At 27.8% G+C, this 22,874-nt stretch overlaps 1 protein-coding gene across 1 annotated transcript; it reads left to right on the forward strand.

Annotated features, from left to right (window-relative positions):
- The first annotated feature begins 1,857 nt into the window (after positions 1-1,857).
- Positions 1,858-22,874, forward strand: Mlp60A (Muscle LIM protein at 60A). Its single transcript, XM_016070643.4, has 4 exons — positions 1,858-1,979; positions 18,717-18,838; positions 20,949-21,123; positions 22,263-22,874. The coding sequence occupies exons 2-4, from the start codon at positions 18,724-18,726 to the stop codon at positions 22,294-22,296; spliced, it is 324 nt and encodes a 107-aa protein (XP_015926129.1). The 5' UTR covers positions 1,858-1,979; positions 18,717-18,723; the 3' UTR covers positions 22,297-22,874.

Genomic DNA, 22,874 nt, shown 5'->3' on the forward strand with positions numbered 1-22,874 from the left:
TTTAAGTCTAAATATATTTGAGGAGTTTTAATCTGATAAAAATTAGTCAATTGTAGAAAACAGTTCAATTTCAAAATGTCCGTATAAATTCATTTAAATCCAAAATGAATAAAAAATAACCAAATAAATGCTATCTAACTAATATCCCATATTTTGTCACCTTGATTAAATCATGTTTAAAAATAAAATTAAATATCGATTTCAGGAAATTTCTATGAAATATATAAATAATAAGTAAAAAAAAAAATACAAAATACATAAATAAAAATATATAAATAATAAAAAAATTAGGTTTCTGAACATAGTTTATATCTGTTTTATTTTCGAATGAAAGTATATAAATCTTGAAGAAAATGCTAACTGGAACCCGATTTCTTCAACTGCGTCAACGACAGCATCTTCTTTCCAAACAACAACAAAACCCCAAGGCTATCCCGAACAACAAAAACCAAAACAACCATTTTTTTGAGCTGAAATACAAAGAGCAAAGAGACGCCCTGTATAACCACCGATTCATCTCGGAAGAGAATTAATTAAATAATTATAATTTGTAAAAATTTATTGAACTAAAGAATGTTTGAAAATAAAAGATAAATATCGATTTCAAGATATTTCTGCAAAAAATAATAATTAGAAATTAGGTTTCTGAACATAGTTTATATTTGTTTTTCTTTTCGTATGAATGTATATAAATACAAAAAAAAAAAAAATAATAAATAAATAAAAGTTATCAAACTGGAATCCGATTTCTTCAATGGCGTCAATTAAAGCATCTTCTTTCCAAACAACAAAAACAAAACTCCAAGGCTACTCCGAATCTATCGAACAACAAAACCTAAAACAACCATTTCTTTTTACTAATATACAAACTAAAAAGAGACTCCCTATACACCCACATATTCATCTTGGAGGATAATTATTTGAATAATTATAATTCATAATTATTATTTGAGCTAAATGTTTGAAAATAAAAATAAAATCGATTTCAAGAAATTTCTACGAAAAATAATAATTAAAAATTAGATTTCTGAACATAGTTTATATTTGTCTTTATTTTCGTATGAATGTATATAAATACAGAAAAAAAATAAACGTTATCAAACTGGAATCCGATTTCTTCAACGGCGTCAATTAAAGCATCTTCTTTCCAAACAACAAAAGAAAAACTCCAAGGCTATTCCGAATCTATTGAACAACAAAACCCAAAACAACCATTTTTTCTTACTAGTATACAAACTGAAAAGAGACTCCCTATACACCCACATAGTCATCTTGGAGGATAATTATTTAAATAATTATAATTCATAATTATTATTTGAGCTAAATGTTTGAAAATAAAAATAAAATCGATTTCAAGAAATTTCTACGAAAAATAATAATTAAAAATTAGATTTCTGAACATAGTTTATATTTGTTTTATTTTCCTATGAATGTATATAAATACAGAACAAAATAAACGTTATCAAACTGAAATCCGATTTCTTTAACGGCGTCAACTGAAGCATCTTCTTTCCAAACAACAAAAACAAAACTCGAAGTCTATTCCGAACCTATCAAACAACAAAAACCAAAACAACTATTTTTCCGAGCTAATATACAAACCGAAAAGAAACGCTCAATACACCCACATATTCATCTTGGGGGGAAAAGAGAAGAAATTCGAGAACAGAATGATCTCAGCGACTCAAAACGCGGAAAAAGTTTTGGAGCCTGCTTTGGAGGGAGGGTCACTCTTCTCCCACCCGCTACCCATATATGTCTATGGAGGAGAGACGACGAATGGCTGACTCCTTATGAAGTTAAGGAAGAAACCGTGTGCAAAGTGATAGAAAACTCTGGGAGACTTCGTGATCCAATCCCTCCAAGTTTACCACTTGTGGTTTAGACTTAGTGCAGTGTAGATCGCTTTTGGAAAGTGTGGTGCACCTCCTGGCCATTTGGTTATTTTTTTTCAAGTTCACTTTCCTACCTAAAAACAGGTCAGTTGTGCTTCATTTATTGAACTTTTGTTAGATATTAATTTAAAAGTCTATTTAATTTAATTGATTTAATGTTATGAAGCTAAAAAGAAAAAGTTTAAATTGCGTTGTTTTTCAATAGTTCTTTAAGAACTTTTTTTAATCTTATTTATTTATTTATTACTTTTTCAGACGAGATTTGTATCCGATTAGTAATCAATTCATTTCCAACTGTTGAATTTAAACTAAAAACTTAAACTTAATTTATGTAATTCTGTATTTTTTTTAAAAGTTTTATTTCAATTACTTCTTTTGAAATTGAAACTAAAAACACGAGAACTTGTGTGTTTTATAAGTTATTTAATTTTATTAATTTATCCATTTTAATTATTCGAAATACTGAAAGAATTTTTGTTTAAATGTGACTTTTTTAAATAAATATTACAATAATAAAACGGTAGTTTCAGCATAATTTGAATCAACATTTTCACTAAAAATATCTTGAACATGATTTATCGCTAACTTTGCTAAGTCGCTGCACTCTTTAATAATTTCTTTAATAATTTCTGCATAACTGAATCATTGAATAACTGAAATCTTTTTAATGAATTTTATTCAATATCTCCTAAATAAATTTAACATTACTGAAAACAGAAAATTTATATTTTAAGAAGAAATTGAGTAAAAACCAATAGGAAAATATAACAATAAATGTATTTATTATTTTTTTTATTTTCCTTTAAAATATTTTATATTTCAAACCTTTTAAAAAAATATTTTTTTTGTTTAACAAATTTAAAATTTAATTTAAATGCATCTTACAAGATTCAAATTTTAATTTTATTGCAAAAAGGAATTTAAAGATTTTAAAATAGTTTTTTCTTTAATTAACGATGCTTCATATTGTTTCATAAAAATTCACACTTAAGTTATAATCACTTAATTATTTTTGTATATTAATGTGTATTTTTATGAATGAAATGTAAGAAAAATTAATGAAAATACATTATTTATTTTTTTGTTCAACTTAAGTTGTGCTTAAATAAAAATTATTGTTTAAAACTGTATTTTTAAAAGCTGGTTTTACATTAATTTGTTGCTGCTGCAAAAATGTTTACAAGTTTAGATATTGTGACTCAATGTAAATTTATAATATTTTGGAATGTTTATTATAAATAAAACTTTGACCTCAACTTAACAATAAAACAATCGTAAAATGTAAACAATTGTATTTATAACTTTTTTTTAAAAAAGTTAATAGACTACCGACTTAATGCAAATAATAAATTTCATAAGTGTCTAAATAGAGCTTTTTTTCTTCCAAGGCAAAACCTGATATAGCTTTTCGTAAATTTTTGACTTGCTTTACATTTCTCTCGAAACTTATCATACTGGTTTATACATATATTTTATTTAACAGACATTTTATTTAAAAACTCACAAGCGTAATTTACATCACTTGTATTTGATATCGTTTCATATTGATAGGGGTAGGGAAGGCAGGCATTCCTTATCCATAGCTACGATTATGTTAAAAAATAGCTACACATATGGCATAAAATATTGCATTTTGGTATTTGTGATGTTAAAGAAACTATAATAAATATATGCAAACGATAGAAATTTGTATTTACTCATGCTTAATTGAATACGCATGAGAGGTAGATCTGATAATAACCAGTTACCACTAGCCAAGTGGCGAGTCAACAAAATGAAGTGGCGACTTAAATATAACAAACAGCCTGTCACTTTTTACCATTTTTTTAAAAAATCGTTATGATAAAAGTACATAAATCTGAAAAACAGAACTTTCGTTAAAATAACCAATGTTTCTATTTAAAATTTTGATCCTTCCGAATCCATCAATTTGTGATGAAAGGGTTCATGTAAAAAAAAAAAAAAAAAAAAAAAAAAAGAATTCATTAACAATTTACGTAATTCAAAGTTGTAAAGTAAATATGAAATGTATTTCGCCTCACCAAATATTTTAATCCTTTATCAAAGTCAGCATGTTTAACTAAAATTTGAAACTTACTTAAATTATTTTTATTGGTTAATTGACTTTTTAAAATCGTAAATTATGCATAATATGAATTTTTTTTTAAGAATTATATTATTTTAATATCATATTGTGTCATATACTTATCATATTGTATCATACACATAACATATTGTATCATAAATCATATCATATACACATTTGTTATTAATATATAATTTAATAACAAAGTCTGTAAAAATTGTTATTAAATGAAAAGGACCTATAGATATCGGTCATCGACTCATTAGGTTTGAGAAAAAATTGGCTACTAAGTTATTCGCGTCTACTGGCCACTGGCCACAGAAAATTTAAATTTTCAGGTCTAGTGAGAGGACATTTAAATTGTTTAAAATATTGAGAATTAAATTATTTTTAAATATTATTAAATATACTTTAATTTAAAATTAAAATGAAGAAGCTTATTTTGAGCAAAAACTATACCATTATATTTTAAACTTTCATAATAACAAAATTTTTATAAATAATATGTAATAATATTAATTATAAAGAAAAAATTATTGCGATTTTTAAAAAAGAAAAAAATGCTTTAGATAAATATTAAAATCGAGTATTCCTTTTTTTTATTAATATCGATAACAATTAGAAAAAGAAGATTCTCTATTTCATATAGTTCGATATCACAGGGAAATAAAACTGCCGACAAAAAAAAAAAAAAAAAAAAAAAAAAAAAGAAAAAAGAAAAAAAAAAGACCAATAACGACAGATTGCATTAAAAGTTATGTTAAGAGTTCCAAAGTTACATTAAAAACTCTATAGTAAAAAAAAAATTCTATGATATAATATAAATTCTATAATATAATAAAAAAGAATTAATCATCATTTTTGTTAATTTATTCCCTAACTTTTTAATACTTTAATACGCAATAGTTATGGAGGTAAAGGTTTTTAAGAAATAGTTCAATTTATTAAAATAAAATATATGTTTTTGTAATATAATCTTCTACGGTGAGCTCTTTTGATGGCTCAAACTTTTGTCAAAGCTATTGCCAAAAGATGAAGTGATAATAAATCATCAACTCCCAGCTATTTAAAGGCTGAAATCATCAAAGGTTTGGAATGCTTTCAGGCGGGGGATGTGAAACACTGCTTTAAATTTAAACGGGTTAATAATAGAATGACTTTGAACTCCAGGGCAAGAACTGTTTGTTTGCACACAATTTTTTGTGTGTGTTTTAATTGTGACTGTTAATCATGAATTAAGTCTGCTTTTCGAAAACTCGTTTACCATGGAAAAAAAGGAAGCCACCGTTTGAGTACCTTAAATTCGAAACAAAGCTTTAATTTTAAAGTTATGCGTTTAAAAAATAATAAACAATAAATGTAGGAAAATAACTTCTTCTATTATTCACCATTTCAGAGTTTAAAAAAAATAAATTTGACAAAATTAAAACTGATATTTACCTAAGTCACGCAATAAGTACGTCGATAACATTTAAAGCAATCTATGCGTTTTATAAACATTTGAAATCTTTTAGAAAATGAGCTTTTTTTTTCATTATTATTAATTTTTTTTAAGTTTGCTTGAGAGTATTAAAATTTTTTTTTTACATAAACATGTGGAAATAACTTTGCACTTTTGAGATTTTTTTTGTCATTTTCCCAAAATATCTAAACATTTTAACTTTAGAATTTATGATACGGAATCTGAGTATTCAATCAACGTTAAAGCTATTTTATTAGCAGTAAAAAGAATCATGGTGATTTACATTCTCTAATAGTATGTTTCCAGTTATGCCCTTTATCTTTAAAAAAAACTCTCATGACAAATTTGTTTTTATTAACAAATAAAAAAAAATTATTAAATAAATTTTTTAAAATTTTTATTATCAAACAAAAAAGCAACAACCTTTTACCATCATAAACATGGATTTATCATAAGTATTCAAAGTTTAATAGTATGATTTCATTATTTAAAAGAGTGAAGATAAGCGAAAAATACAGCAATGGTACAGTGCTCAAGGCAATGAGTTGTCAATGTGAAGGCTAGGTACTATGGAAGCTTAAAGCTCACCCAGCTTCTCAGAGAAATCAAGTCAGACAGTATGCTTTGCACCACTTTGCTATAATCAGGCAGTCTGTCTTAAAATGGTGGAGCCTAAAACATCTTAGCTAAAAACGGTTCTCGCGAGAGCATTTTACTTGATTGAAGGCAACTAAATAAGAACATATTTAACTACATTATTAGTGATAAAAAACTTATGTGAATTATTCTTTTAACTTGAACCGTACATTAAATATTGGAAATGTACAGTGGAGATATGAATACATTTCATAGAGTACGATTTGTGCACAGACTCATATTTTTAAGGTTATAAGACTATTATAAATGTTTCTACTTAAAATAATGGAAACTCAAGTGATGAATTCATGGAAAATATAAACTGGACTGGAATGAATTAAATATTGAACATCCATCACTTTTTTCACTTTTACGAACGATTCAAGAGATTTCAAACTGTTATGAGATCAGTGGTGTACTAAATGGAGGTGCACGATCAGATTTGGAACTTCTGACACCTCATAATTAGGATATGACTCTTTACCAGCCTTTTGCTTCAGATATTGCTTATTTAGGTTAGCATTTTTTGGGTTTCATGAAAAGAGCTTTAATTCGTATGATACTACAAAAAATATGTGGGATCCTTTTACCCTTTCAAGACCAGTTTTTTTTAATTTTTCAACTGAAAGACAAATTACGACTTTAATAACAATATTCTGCCAAAATTGAATAAAAAATTAACAATTTGGACCATTAGGGGTGGAACATATGTCTCCCCCGGGTTTTTAGGCGGGACACATATGTCCCATAAAATTATGTCTCACATGTTCAACTTTTAAAAGCTTTTATATTGCTTTGAAAGCATAAGTTGATAACGAAATAAAACGGAGCTATATGCAGTCGCGAATGATTACTTAAATCTTATACCGCAACGGCCTTTTCTTAACTTTCAACGGAGTATAGTTTTAAAAGAGCAAAAACATTTTTTACAACGTTATCCTAAATTTCAGAGCATATCGATCACTGTATCATGATATCCAATAAAATAGGTTTCTTTACACTTGAATAAAAAGTAATATTCTTGTAAGTGTTTATAACTTCGTGCATTTCACAGAAAAAAAAATGAGACTAATGAGAGGTTATGTGTTTATTTAAATTGTTTTCGATCATTTGTTATTGTTTCAAATTGTTTATATAGTTTTGAATTGATAGAATTATTAGGCTTTGTAATAATCAGTTCTACTCATGTTTAATGCATTAATGATATGGAAGAAACTCGTGCTTCCTGGTCTCTTCAAGCCTATTTCCTGCCGTTGTATTCTTAGAAACAGCGCCCAAAGCAAAATCGTTACATTTGTTCTATTCTTATGCTCTACATTGACGTATAAAAACAACAAATGATTTTATGGATGCATATAAACTACAATATACTTTTTACAACCAATTTTCGATTATCTACAACTTTGCACAGATTTACGAGAACGGTTAGCCTAATTTAATCTATAGATGACCCTGTAGTCAAATTTTATTTAAACAGGATTTTTGCTACGGTAGCCGTTTTTATAACTTTGCATAAATACGTAATGCTGGCTTGTACGTAATGCTGATTATATTAACGCAACCATGCTGTAGCTCATGAAATTGTGGGACATTAAACTCCATGACCCCCTAGCCCACAATGGGATGTTGCGAGAATACTTATTCAACATTTTTATTTATAGACACACTCCATGTAGTTACATTAATGAACTTTTTATTCATTTCAAAATGAACTATGATATATTATTCCAATCGACATTAATAAACACGAATATAATACATGTCTAATATTTAGCCCTATTTTTCATGAAATCATGAAATCGAAATAATAAAAAACTGAATCGAAATAATAAAAACTGAAGAACTGAAATAATAAAAAATATTATCAGTTCTGCATAAAATTGAACAGAAATTAAAACTTTTATGACTAATAAGTATAATTTTTCAATTTACTTACATTATAAAAAGCGGAATACGACAAAGAAATTTTATAATCAATACATTAATGTATTTTTATTCTCCTCTTCTTGTTCAATTTTATTGAAAACAAATATTAGGAATATAATTGCTTTAAATATTTTCTTCTTGTAAAAATATTGTCATAATCAATGGCTATTTATTTTTTAATGCTTTCCAGTACTTTTTGATTACTTTTTCCTTTTCATGAAAGTTGGCGAGTTACTTGAATCGATTTTAAAGCATTTTTATTTCTCTTGGAGATTAAAAACATTTTTCTAACTACTATCTTCATTTAATGGTTTGCAACACGCAGTTTGGGCAAGAACGTTTCTAAAATAATTTTTTTTGTCCTTACAATACAATCATTACATTTTCTTCTCTTCTCTTTTCCTCTAATCATTTGAGCATTGTTATTTACGGTTAATTTTAAAACATTAGGAATTGATTTTTTAGTATATTTGTTCAATTAACAATTTAAAATAACTATTTTTTCATGATTTAACTCGTAGTTATCGCAAGCTATATAAAAAATACTGTGCAATTACTCCGATTAGCAAAATTTTAAGTATCGAGGGATATTCCGTAATCGCTATCCTTAATGTATATTTTTAAATCCCTTTCCAAACATAATTTTTGATGTAAAGAAACTAAAAACTTTCGAAATGTGTCGAATTACAATGGCAGAAGCCAGGATGATAAACTTGACAATAAGTTTAATTGCTTGATAAAACTTGGAGGTATTTCCGATATTCATCTGTCTTGCTGCAATAAAACAGGTTTTGAAGTTTTCCGTCTTGCTTTCCTCAGTAGTGTTGTTTTTAGATTTCGAGAACTTTTTTGTTTTAATTTGCTAAAATATTAATTTGAAATCTTAATGTGTATACTATTTCGACTAGGATTTCAAAAATTCAAATTAATGGTGGTTGTTACGAATAACCTGCACAAGAAATACTTTGGGGATCTTCCACTTGAAAAAAATGTGATAGTTTTGTACCTAAGGAATAAGGAAGCTTTCTTCTCGTCCGCTATGACGTCATGACGGAGTTTCAACAAATGATTTTAAACATCTCACACTGTACGATGGGTTGATACAGGGGTCAACGCGCTGTCTTGTCTGTTAGGTTCGATCCTTGGTGGCAACTGGTTGTTCATTCAGTCATACATTTTTTAACCATATTTGTTTAAAATTTTATATTGAATTTGTTGCAAAACAGTACTAGCTTTATGTTTGCCAGTATTTTTATTGTAAAGTTTAATGGATTTTTTTACAATGTAGAGGGTTAATGAAGTGGAAAGTTGAGGAACAAATTTTATCATATTAGTCTTAAAATGATATCATAAACAATTTTTATTGTATCTATTGATGTTGTTGTTGTTGTCGTGTCTATGCTAGTGCAAAGATTAGAGTCCTCCAAAAGTCTTGATAACAAGGTTTGCAAGTTCTGGAGCCCGATGGCCATGTAAAATTTCGATGGGAGGTGCTCCAAGTTGAAAGAGGGAGCCGATAATGGCCTGGCAGTCACAAACATGGTCTGGAGTTAGTTGCAGATGAGGACAGTACATGCAGTTGGAATAGAATTTTATATGGGTGCGTGAGATCTTCATGCCCTTGAAATGTCCAGTACGTAGCCTAGCTATTGTAGAAGAGAGGTTTCTTGGGCAGTTTAGATCGGGGATTGTTGCCTTGCTAAAAAGCTGGTTGTATATTCTTCGTCTGACGACAATTGTATCTATTTAAAATGTATTATAACATATTTCAAAAAGATATCTCATTGTCGTGATTAAAAAGTTTCGTGCCATTGATTTTTGTTTTAAGAACAATTTTTTTAAAAAATAAACATAGGTTAGTATGAATTAATAAAAATTTGAGATACATTTTAAAGTGAGCTTAATAAAAAATCAATTTCCTCGTGGTAATGAAACTGAATCGAAATTTATATTAAAAGTGATAATATTCTGGATTAATTACGTATAATAATGATTACTGCATATTTTTTATGAGTTTGTAGGCTTTGGAAACATTTTTATTTTTTTATTGCCTTATTTCTAAACATCTAAAATCTATTATTTGGTATTCTAAACTAATGCGTTAAATGTTCTAAAAACATTCTAAACAGCATACAAAAAGTTTTTTCTTTGCTTAAAAATTATCAAGGTTACTAGAACGTTTCTCTAAACATATTTATTTCCATTTTACTACAACAGTCATAAAAACTTCCTGAAATAAGATTTTAAGATAATTAAATCGTTATTAGAAATAGATTAAATTCAATGAATGAGTCAAATTTTTCGATAAAGAAAATTTACTAATTTAAAATGCATAATTTTATTTATCTTTTAAACATTTTTACCAGAGCTTTATCTCCGAGCAAGCCTAAATAATGTTTTTTGAAATATACTATTATTTAAATTTAAATTATATTAAAATAATTAATTCGAAATAAAAAGACATTTTGTGTATCTTATATTAGATAAATTTCATTCAAAATTAAAGGACAATATTGCTATATTTATGATATATGCTATATTAATGATTTGTTAAATTATTTAAAAAAATAAAATTGATTGCTATGCAGCGTGGATATGAGAAAAAAAACCATATTATTATAATTATAACTAAACTATACTATAGCAAAAAATAATGCTATGAGCTTGATAATTTAGTGTCAGATTATAAACGAAAAAGAATTTAGGGAAAATCCTCATGACGAATCCAAAAACAACCAATATAAAAGATAAATCTGAATATTACTCTATTGACTAAAAATTTCTTAGCTTTTACCACTGCAAAAACATGAAGCATGGATGGCCAAGCACAAATGGATTAAAAATTACTTTCCATTTCAACAAATGCCAAATCAGGGACACAAAAGTTGCAGTAGAATAAAATAAATTGTGACAGAAAATTTGAAATTCCGCATATACTTCAGAACATGATTGTTAAACTGATTGGACGAAACTTATTTCACAGCTTTTACTGATAACTCCCACCCACAAATGTTTCAAAAAATAAGTTTAAAAACAATAATACTCAGTTAATAGCTGTGTTCAAGAAACTGGCTCTGTGTAGAATCAAAATTATATTAAATAATTGAATGATAAAAAAGCCTTGAAGTTTTCGATTTTCTTCAAAATAGGATATATTAATTTTAAAAGTCTCCGTTCATCGTACTTTATATTTAAATTGAGACAAAAGAGCCATAATTGAATATACAAGATATATTACAATAATAATTTTAATATATTATACTACTGCATAGTGTTACGCATTTCATAAGGAATAGCATAAAAATTATGGTAATAAATCTGAAGTGCTTGTAAGAAATACAAAAACGTTCATTTATATAAGTTACACCAAATTTGTAAAATAATTGTTGTTTAATAAAGATTGGGTGAGTTGGATGGTTTTTAGACCCGCTCCAAATTCTTTCAACTTATGAAAAGTAAACAATCGTTTGACAGTGGTTTAAACGATCCAGTTAATCGTTTAAACGATCTAGTTCGTAGTTTTCACGCGACGTCATTCATTATTTTTCATTTAATCATAATTGGGTATAATATAGCCTACGTCACAGGTTGTGTTGTTCCTACTAAATTTAACCCATGAACGGCATTTTCTGCGAGCCTAACTTCAAGCCACAAATAAACAAACGAAGTGTTCGATCGTTTAAATAGCTGCTCGCCAGATTTTATTGCATTATAAAGAAAAGTTATTGAAACTAAATACAACTAAATAAACAACAACAACTAAAGCAAATAACAACAACTACTAATAACAATAACTAAATAAACAACAACTAAATTCCATTCGTTTAGCATTGCGTCATATGTTGTTCCTACTAAATCGAAGTAGTTGTGTTTTTTTCATATTATACCCAATTCATTTATTAATATTTTAAATAATTCTATTAGGTGGAAAAATTGCAATGAAGAAGTTTAAAATCTATAGAATTTATGTGTTTTTATGCATTTTTTAAACACTTGCTTAATATAAAAATGAAAAGGTTGTTTCAATTCAACAAGAAATCGTTTGCTTAAAATAAAAGGAATGGAATATCTCAACTCTTCTAACATTAAAACCGATTTAACTTTTTTGGACTCTTTTTGAACGGTAGTGTCAGATCTCGAAGAAAACTCAGGAAACTGACCCATTACAAACAGTAGTCGTATTAGTCGTAAACTAAAAATAAAATAATTAGTTGAACCACGCAATTTTCACCCACATAAAATAATGTGTTCGCTGTGAAATGTGTTTTTCCTGCATGGATGGTGCTTTTGCTGGGAAGTGTTTTCAAAGGGAATTAAGGGCAAATATTCTTTGTTAAGGACTGCTTTCAATATTATTAAATTTTTGCCAGTCACCAAGTTATTTACAAATTTAAAAATATTCGTTAAGTTCAATTAAGTCCATCATTTAGAATTCAAAAATTAAATATTGATTTAATACTTGATTTAAAAAATAAAGTTTTATCTATAGTTATACAAATTATCGCGTGTTAAGACATATTATAACGTGGACGTTTTCAGCAAGTATCGCTGAAGGTTAAAAAAAAAGTAAAAAACAAAAGAAAAAAATTTTTTTTTTTTTGCCTTTAAGATGCTTTTGCTGTGATATTTTTCCTTATTTGAGTATGACTAGTTAATGGGAAATTTAAAACAACTGCATGAAGTGCTACTTTTCTCTTTTATATGGCGCTTACATTCTTACAAACGATTAAGGCATAGATAATTTACTTAATTTATTTTTTCGTCAGCTACAAGAAAACTTTTGAATTTAAATAGTTTACAAGCTTTGCATTTGACAAAGTATCTTTACTTTTTCGATTTTACTTTAAATAAAATTACTTTGTTTAATAGGAATTTTTCGTTTGCCATTCCAAAAAGTCAGAGTATATATCTTATTAAGGATTAAGTTTTAAAATATATAAACTGGTGTGATATATAAACTGATAGATGGTAATAATTTAAATAAAATGGAATACCCTATATTTTTCTTCAAAAATATGCTAAAAATGTTCATTAATATCAAATTAGGATTTAACTATATAAACATTTTAAATATTATGTGCCCATAAGATCATTATTGAGGAAAAAACGGACAAGTAAAGTTGATTCTTCCAAAATTCAAATGGTTTTACTATTATTTACGCTTAAAATATCGATTTATTACAATGGTACATTACAAGGTAGAAAAAAAGAAATGATTTCATTTACTTTCTAAAACACAGAAGTGACCAATTTTCGTGAACTACATTTAAAATCCTTTATTTATATATCGAAAACGTGTAATAAACGCTAGAAAACCTTTCAAAAGATTTTAGTTCTATGGTGTAGAAAATAGTGTCACTTCATTTATGCATAAAATATCAGACTAATCTGTCAGAGAAAAAAGTGCTAGCAACAATGTTTAAAGAAATACCTATTTTTGAACTAAAAATATAATTTTGTTTTGAATGCCTAAGTCTAACTTCGTATTTAAATGAATAAATATTTTAACGCTATATTTTTTACATGCCTACTGGGATTCAGGACACAACTGCACAGCTCTAACTCGAAGTACGCTACCTGGATTATAGTCACTTAATATTATAATAAGGTAGCAGCAAACTGGAACGATTGTAATGGTTCAACGTGTTTCAAAATTTCGAACTGTGTGGAAAGTTTCCTAACATTTCAACGTTTAGTAAAGTCAGTATCTAATCACACAATTGTTCACAATTGTTTGTTGCCAATAATCTTTTGCAATCCTGCCCGAGCCTCATAACAACAATTTTAATTCGGACACAAACTTTTGAAGTTGACTAACATATATGATTGTTAGTAACTTTTTTGCATTTAAATTTAAATGAACACGAATTACGATTGCATCGTATTTCTTTATAAAAATTGAAAGGTAGTTAAGTTTTTATAAAGATAAAAATAAAAGTTCCTTTTTATTTATTAAATCGAATGACTTTCAAATACCTTTTTTGATTAATTAAGGAAGGAAAATGAGAGATGTTAAAGTCGCTTGTAAGATTGATTGAGCGGGAGACTTACCAAAAATTAAAAAAAAAAAACATGGAATAATATTAACTAGGAGAAATTTTTTATAACGTTTCTAGACATAATTGTTTTGGACCTATATTCTTTCCAACACAATTTTGAGAAAAGAATATTCGACTTGGCTCAAATTTTGCACAAACTGATTAGTTCGCACGATAATAACGTTTAAAATGGCAGAAATTTGAATGATATTATAGCTCAATGTGTTTTAAACTGTCAAACTCTTTGGAAAGTTTCCTTAGGTTAATCAGTTTCTAATAGTTTCTAGTAGTGTTTCTAATAGTGTTCACAATTTCGTTGGTAACATTTTTTAAAAATCTTTCTCAATCCGCATAGCATCATTTTCAATGGGGAATGAAATTTTACTTCTGCCTAATACATTTAATTGCTTTAATTTTTCTCCAGCAACGGTTTCTGTGCAAACCTTATAAAAATCCAAACGATGTTAAGTCATAAAAGTGGTTTTTATGCAGGTCAAAACAAAAGTTCATTTACTCCTATTAAATTAAATAGCTTTCAAACATCAACTTTGATTAATTAAAGTACAGAGGGGAAGGATAATAAAGTCGCTTGGAAGATTGAACGAGCGTGAGTCATTAAAATCAAATAAAAAAGCGTGGTATAGTTTTGACTGGGAGATAACTCACAGAGTAGTTTTTATTAGCGATTCTAGAAATAATTTTTTGGCTACCTAAGCTCTATCCAACACCCTTTCCAGAAAAGAATATTCGAGAAGTCCTAAAAGAAGAAAGAAAAAAAAAGTGTTTTAAAAACGATTCTTGTGTTGCCAGATCCCTTCATCCCACGCTCTCTCCGTTCCCGGGACGTGATCACGTGATACTCCCGTTCCACCCACGGCAGCCATTTATAGATCATGCATTCCCATATATGGCCACCCCTTAAAAGTTTTGAGGGAAAAAAAACATTCGGTTTTCTTTAAGTTTTCAACAACGTGTATAAACCGAAATATTATGCGCAATTTTTTTTCTCTCCTCGTTCATATACTATCAAGTTAGTAAAATGGATGCATAAAAAAAATAAAAACACATACCAAAAATTGTACTTTGATATTGCTAATGGATTTTATGCAGTAATTCAAATTTGCATTTTTACTTTTTTAAAAAAAAAAGCTATATTGTTTATTTGAAGAGAAAGTCAAAATCAATAAACCCATTTTTTCAATCCTTTACTATAAGCTAACAAATTTCTCATTTTGATATACTTCAGTTTCATACAATGAATGTACTGTTCCAATTTGTTTCTTTATGTGATGTTAGTTTATACTTTTTCAAACAATTGGGCATAGTGGAAGAAAGGTAGCAAACCTATAATTAGGGAGTGTGAGTATTTTTTAAGCAAAGTAGGCCAGTGTTAGCAAACATCCAGTTTCCAATAAATATCGATTTTGTAATTTACCTGTTGTACCCTTGATCGGCAAAAACTCTTTTAATGATCGATTTTTTCCGAGGAAAAATCTTCTCATTAAGCTAGATTAATGAACTTTCGATTCATAAATATGTTTGTTTTCTATATTATAATTTTTGTACTCAATTTTTTCTACGTTATGGTATTTCTTTTTAAGTTTTTACACAAAATAATTACTATTTTGTCAAGGAAAAACGTGACGACTGGGGTCATTGTTTGTATTTTAAAAAAGAAAATCTGCAATAATGAACAAAAAAAAAGTGTTATGAATTTTTAAATAATTAGTAGTGGGAAATGCCAATAAAAGTTATAAAAAAATGAATCATAATTTAGAGTTGTAAAAGTTTATTGTTAATGATGGTGTCGTTAAAAAAATTTATGCAAATGTGATAGGTTAGGTTACTGTATTTCTTAAACATCTATCTCGTAAATTCGCATTAGTAATAGGCCATATTTGATACATATTTGTCAACAACTACGGATTGCTTGTGTATTTCATTTTTATATTTATAAGGATTCTTATGAATTTCTTCTTGTTCCGTAAGCTTATAAATTTAATTCAATGTAATTTTGACTACCACTAAACTCAGGTAAATCAATCTTGTATATAAGAGCAAGTTAAAGAAATGAAAATGACTATAAGCCATTGTGAAAATTTAATTTTATCTACAATTGCACATAAATTAGCCTTTCATTACCATTTGGGGAATATTTCCTTGGAAAGAGTAAAAGTTGGCAGATCTATCTATAGAAAGAATATATCGTAAAAAACCATAACCAGTTTTATATTTCTTGCACCAAAATTTTTTCAGGGCTCACTTTTTTCAGTCATTTAATTTTAACCCAAATCCAAAGAATTTCGTTAACTTGAGAAAAAACTCATTTCTGCGGTCATTTTAAGGTACCCGACTACCGTTATAAAAACCGTTTCTTATTTAAACACAATACTAAAACTATCTTCTGTAAATGTAAATAAACAACACAGCGTACTCAATTCTATAACTTTTGAATGTTATATTGATTCGCAATCATTCATTTGCAAAAAGGTAAAGCCATTCCTTTATCATGTTTAAAGACTTACTTATTACGTTTGTTGAGCCACACGCGAAAAAAGGATTTGTGGATTACGTTTGTTTGATCAGAATGATCGATACGTTGTCATTTCGAAAAACGAATATATCTAATTATATTAAAATAAAATAAAGGAGAAGAGTAAAAAAACTTTAAGAAGAACTAAAGGATAAAATAAATTGTATTTATGTTTGGGTTCAAAGTTTTAGATTGAGAAAAAAAGTTTTTTTTTCTCCAATCTATAAGACATAAAATGTCTTCAAATTCTCAAGCCTGGGGAAACTTGCATCGAAATTTGTGAAACGTTGTTTTTATCAGAATGAAGTGCTTAATTTAGAATAATTTTAACTCATCATTGGCTTATCATCGGTGCAGAATTGTTACGACTAGTCAAAATTTTAAATAATGTATATTTAAGTCCGAAGTAGGCAATAAACGTTTACATAACTTGCACCATTTATAAAGACCAATTAGGAGCTTACTAAAATTGTAAAAAAATATCAAATGACTTCAGAAATTATTTTATATTTCAGGTATCTAATCAGGTGACTATTTCGTTCAGATCAGATAAATTTTCTTTGCTGTTTATTTCAACCCATATTGTTCATGCATTCAAAAATTTAGCGGATTTACGAATAATAGAATCCGTGAATAGTATTAAGAATCGTAGCCTCTGCATACATACATTATTATAAAAATATACATATTTACAACGAAAGAATAATGGATATTATAATGTACATATTTATAATTTGTAAATACTTAAGACACATAAGTATTTACAAAATATTTAATTAGGGAGATTCGTTGTTTATCATAGTTATCGTTTTCTTAAAATCGTTTATATTCGGGTGAAAAAGTGTAAAAACAAATATGCATTAATATTTTCCAAAATGAATATTTTGAAATGGAAATGTGATTTTTGAACTATTTCAAATTATGCATTATTCAAAATTAACTGCTGTGTCTTTCAAAAACGGATCTTTATTCGAAAAGAAAATCAACAACAAGAGCTTAGAAATAAAAAATTTACGAAAGGATTTCAAATAAATAAATAAATTAATAAAAAAAACTTGTTATGCAGAAAATTTATTTTTTGAAAAGAAAACTCGTTACTTTTCTTTATTTAAAAGGATTTCTTTCAAATAAATAACACATACAGTGGTAAAGAATAAAGGCATATTATTGCAAGCTAAATTTTTTATAAATGCTTTACAGATTCAGATAGAAAATATTAATATAGATAACACATATTAGCTAAATTTATGTAATATTTCACCGATATAGATTGTAAACTAAATTTGGATAAATATTATATCCTTATAGATTAAAAGCTGAATTCAAACAAACATTTTACCGAAATAGATAGGGAGCTGTTTTTTTTGCAAACATGTTATCCTTATAAGTTATAAACTGGTTGTATATAAATACTTAACACATATATATTGTAAGTTAAGTTTATACAAATGTGTTACTGATATTGAATGTAGTCTAAAACTATGTAAATACTTTGCATGGATTTTCAGCTAAGAAAAACATATAATTATATCCAACACAAAATGTCAATACGGAATTTTAAAATTCAGAGACTGCATTCTTATTTTATCGTTCGAAAGAATTATTTTCGGTTTGTAACCCGTGGTTGTAAGAGGATCAATTTAAATACTTATGTTAAAAGTGCACTTAAAAAGTTAAACAAGACGTCCAATATTAAGCGTTCAAAGAAATAATTACGACGTAAAACTATAAGATAAGAATCAGTCAGTAGCTCGTTTGATGTCGACGTCAACTAAACAAAGAGCTTCCTCATTAGCAGTCTTCCAAACAATAAGCAGTGGTTGAATCACCGCAAAGAAACGCTGAGAATCCCAAGACGTTTCCAACTTCACTTGGGAAGAAATTAAAAATAAAAGAAAAATAGAGCGTTTCGAATGTTCTAGGGGGAGTATGGTAGGCGTGAGAGTTTAGAAAAAAAAATCTCGTGTCTGGTAAAGAGCGTGCCCCGAGATATTTATAGTTGTCAGAGACGATTCTTTTAGAGTGTTTTTTAATGGAACCAAAATAAAACTTGGCAGAGGTATTTTCTTGCAGATGAGTCAGCCGCCTACTATCTAAAAATAATGTAATTTTGATTGTTTTTTACCCTTCTTTTTTTCAGGTGAAAGATGCCTTTCGTACCCCAAGAACATCCAAAATGCCCCAAATGCGGGAAATCAGTTTACGCTGCAGAGGAAATGTTGGCCGCTGGAGCTAAATGGCACAAAACTTGCTTTAAATGTGGTATGTATAGATATTGAAAGGAAAAGATAAATAAATAATACACGAGGTACTTTAATTTTTTTGAAAGAAGGTTTTTTTTAATCATAAATGAAAAGAACAGCTTAGTCCTCTTAATTGTTTTAAAAACTTGCTGTTGAAATCTGGGGAAAAGAATTTTGTTTCTGTCATTAAAAATGGAATGCATATAATACCGTGATTGACCGAAATTAAGCAATTGTCTTTATTTTCAATTAAATGATAGAAATTACGTAGCCGCTTTTGAGAACGTTTGATATATTTGCTACATATCTTTATTTTTTTTTTCACGCATGGACAAAAGTTAACATACGACATGCCTGATGACAAGATTGTCATTGAGATTTGATAACAAAAACGTTTATTCCTCATATGTATGCTAATTGTCAAAATTTGCTGATGTAAGTGTACTGTTAGAATTTCCATTCTAAAATTACGATTAAGTAACCGGCAACAGTCAGTCCGTTAAGGGACAGTCGCTCAAGAACATTTTTTACCTTTACGGTTTTGAAACTGTTTACAACTGGTATGGCTAAAAAACCACGAAACCATGAGAACTAAACGTTTTTTTACTATTTGCAACTAGATTCAAAACCGTAAAAAAGAGATTTAACTGGATATTAGAACTAAGAATTTCGTTAGGTATTGGGCTTTTTGGTTAGGTTGGGGTTGAGTTGTGTTTTATCAAATGAATAGTGGAATGTAGTTTAATTCGTTTATCTGGTTTTACCTATCGTAAGAGATGCGAAATAATAAGCTTTTATATGTTTAGCGGCTTTATGGAGCTGCTATCTCAGCGTGAATGAGAATATCGTATTCTAATAGTCCAGAGTCACAAATAGGGGAGTGCAGAACACTGGAAATTCTTCTTGTGTTAAAGAAAATGGAGGAAATATTGTAATGTCGACTTAGGGACTCGACCCCTCGCTATGTCGGTCATGAGATTGACAGATTTTCCCTCTCGGTTGGTGCGATAAAAGTCACTTAGTTGGTGCAATAAAATTCTCATTGTTTAACCGTATTAAGGAAAAGAAATTAATAAACTTTTTTTTCGGTTAACTGCTTGAATACCATCTTATTTATAGTTATGTGACTATCTTGCTTGAATATGGTTAAATAAAAGTTAAATAAATTGTTATTTAACCATTTTTTCCGAGAAATTTCTAACAGTGTGGTGGCAAATAACGATATTTAACAAACATTATGAAAATATACTAAAGTATCCATGTGAATGCTGAGAATCACTAATTTTGATCTATCTTATTAACACTTATAATATACACAGTGTGGTAACAAGAAGAATTTACGTTCTTGGTAATTTTAGAAAGCTTCCAAATCAAATTTCACTGTAAAACATTGAGACTTATTCCTCGAAAGTATTAGAAAGTAGAATTTTTAAGCAAAAATTAAGTTATTGATTTTAGGCACATATTCAGGCCAAACGATGTAAATTTCTATGATAAATTGCAACAGCATGACGTTAAAACTTAAATATATAAAAAAAAATGTTTTATATATTACGTCCTTTTGTGCACTGGCATCGCGTAATTTTTCTATCGTCCGATTTCAGAATAGGCCTATAAATTTTCATATCTTAATCATCAATTTTGTACAAATATTGAACATATCGCTCATGGGCTGCAACAGACACAACTCAGAAAATCAAGTTTTAAGATAAGTGGGTTTAAAGTTTTTATTGCAAAGCAAAATGCATAAGAAAAGCTTTAGTTTGCTTAAACAAAGATTACATTAAAGTTGAAATATTAGTTGTGCTAGTATTGCTGCTGAAAGAATGTGTATTTTCATATTTACACATGTTCTTAGTCCAAAAAGCGTATTTTTTGAGTTGTGCCACTATTGCAGCCCATGGAAGCATAATTGGATTTTCTTAAAGAGTAATGTGATATATTAGGAGTTAGAAAATAATTCCGTATGTTTATTACGAACTAAATTATTCTAAAGGTGCTTGTAAAACAATTAGACACAGATTTTTGGAGCATTTTTTTATGTTGAGTTATTTTTATGTAGGCGTTAGTGAATATATTTATTCTAATTTTCTACCACTTGTATTCTAATAACTTTTACTCTTTTCCAGCACTGTGCCACAAAAGGTTAGACAGTACCAATGCCACCGAGCACGGCGGTGAACTTTTCTGCAAACAATGCTATGGTAGGAAATTCGGACCTAAAGGATACGGATTTGGCGGTGGTGCTGGCTGCCTCAGTATGGACAAAGGTGAACAATTCGGAAACACGGAATGCTCCATGTCGTAAGTATTAAGTTTAATTTATAAATAAACAAAGTTATCTCGTGTAAAAAATATATATATATAGTTGTTAGAGAGGTCTTGAAGTCAGAAGTTCATCTCGCTTATTCAGAACAAATCTAAATTCGTGAAAATGCACAATTTTCCAATTCCATTTAAATTAACTCAATAATTCTTTTGAAAATGCAACACTTTTGAATGCCGTTTTTTAAAATAATTATTTGTTTATTCAAAAAAAAATTGAATTTTGATTTAATATTATTATAAAAATAGTCAAAGAATGAGAAAAAAAATTCTACTTTGGTAATTAAATAATGTTAGTACAAATATTTTTTATAAGCTGATCATTATCGTGAAACAACGTAAAATACTTTCAAATGCTGTTTCTTTACAAAAAATCTTCCATTCTGTTTCTTTTTTTGCTAAAATTCTAAAAATAAGAAATCGAATTAAAATAGTTTTGTAACGTTACTTAAATTAAAGGATTATTTCTTAAAATACGAACACAACTGTTACTGGGTTCCCACGAATCAGAGAAAACCTAGAATTGTCCGTGATTTTTATCACTAAAAAGCAGGGAATAGTCAGGAAATGTCTCAATTTTTTGCAAAAAAACTAGCGTAATTCTTACATTATGCCTTAGAAAATAACCAGTCTTGGAATTGTTAGCAACATTTATCAGTTATTTAGATTCGAGTTAAATAAGTCCAACATCTATTAGAACTTTTTAAATAATATTCCACTTTTTAGTGAAACTTTTTCATGTTTCCAGTTTTATTATATTTTTTTTCACACAATCAAACATTTGACATTTCAGATAAAAAAATAATCATATTTTCTGATGAAAAATTGCATGTTAGAAATAAAACATGGTATGGATTTTTATTGAAATTTACCTGATCTACCTGGAAAAGTCAGGAATTGTTTTTCTTCCGAAATTGAGTTCGAACCCTGTGTTATATCTTATTTCAAAATTTATGTTCGTTCTAGGCAACACAACTTTCCCTAATAGGTATTTTACGTTAAAGTATTCGAGAAAAACCAAATTTCAGTATTTTTTTATGTCATCTATTTATTTTATTAAATGAATTAGTTAAGTGCTGATATTACATTTATTAATATTTTTTAATATTTTTTTTCAGCAACAAGCCCACTTTGGACCCAACCTTCGGTTAAGCTTTCCAGTCACTAATTTATTCTGTATAGAACTCAACTCAGTGTGAACAGCTCTGATCGTTCTATTGTTGTATCTAAATAAAGAAGAGAACTTGTGCTTTTTAAAGAACAAACTGTATAAACTTTAATTTTTTTTCTTTCAATTCGTTCAATTCTAATCAATATACATGTTTGGTTTACATGTTATCCAATAGATGTAATAACTTTATGTTTTATGTATGTAAATTTAAAAATAATCTGTAGTTTTGAAAAATATAATAGCTCGTCGACTGCTCAAGATAGGTTTTTTTTAATTTGTAATATTTTAGAATTATAATTTGGGTTATATTTTATGTAATAATTTTTAAAATTTAATTATTTTTAAGCAATAAATCTGTTTAAATTGTTCATCTTTGATATTATTTTGTTACGGAATGTGATAATGCACATCACAGTTAAGCTTATTTTACTCGATTATATGTTCCTAATGTTGTTTTGATATAGCAAATTTAGGTGCTTCGACACATCCGCTGATAATGATGCTGTGTATCTGAATGAATCATGTTCATGTTTTCAATAAATTACACTACATTTTCGAA

Source organism: Parasteatoda tepidariorum, chromosome 4 (assembly GCF_982258835.1).
Source record: "Parasteatoda tepidariorum strain Cologne lab strain chromosome 4, Ptep-v5.0, whole genome shotgun sequence".
Lineage (NCBI taxonomy): Eukaryota > Metazoa > Arthropoda > Arachnida > Araneae > Theridiidae > Parasteatoda > Parasteatoda tepidariorum.

Coding starts and splice junctions, on each gene's coding strand:
- Mlp60A (XM_016070643.4), top strand. CDS start 18,724: ATGCCTTTCGTACCCCAAGAACATCCAAAATGCCCCAAATGCGGGAAA. Junction 18,839..20,948: donor CAAAACTTGCTTTAAATGTG/GTATGTATAGAT, acceptor ACTCTTTTCCAG/CACTGTGCCACAAAAGGTTA. Junction 21,124..22,262: donor AACACGGAATGCTCCATGTC/GTAAGTATTAAG, acceptor ATTTTTTTTCAG/CAACAAGCCCACTTTGGACC.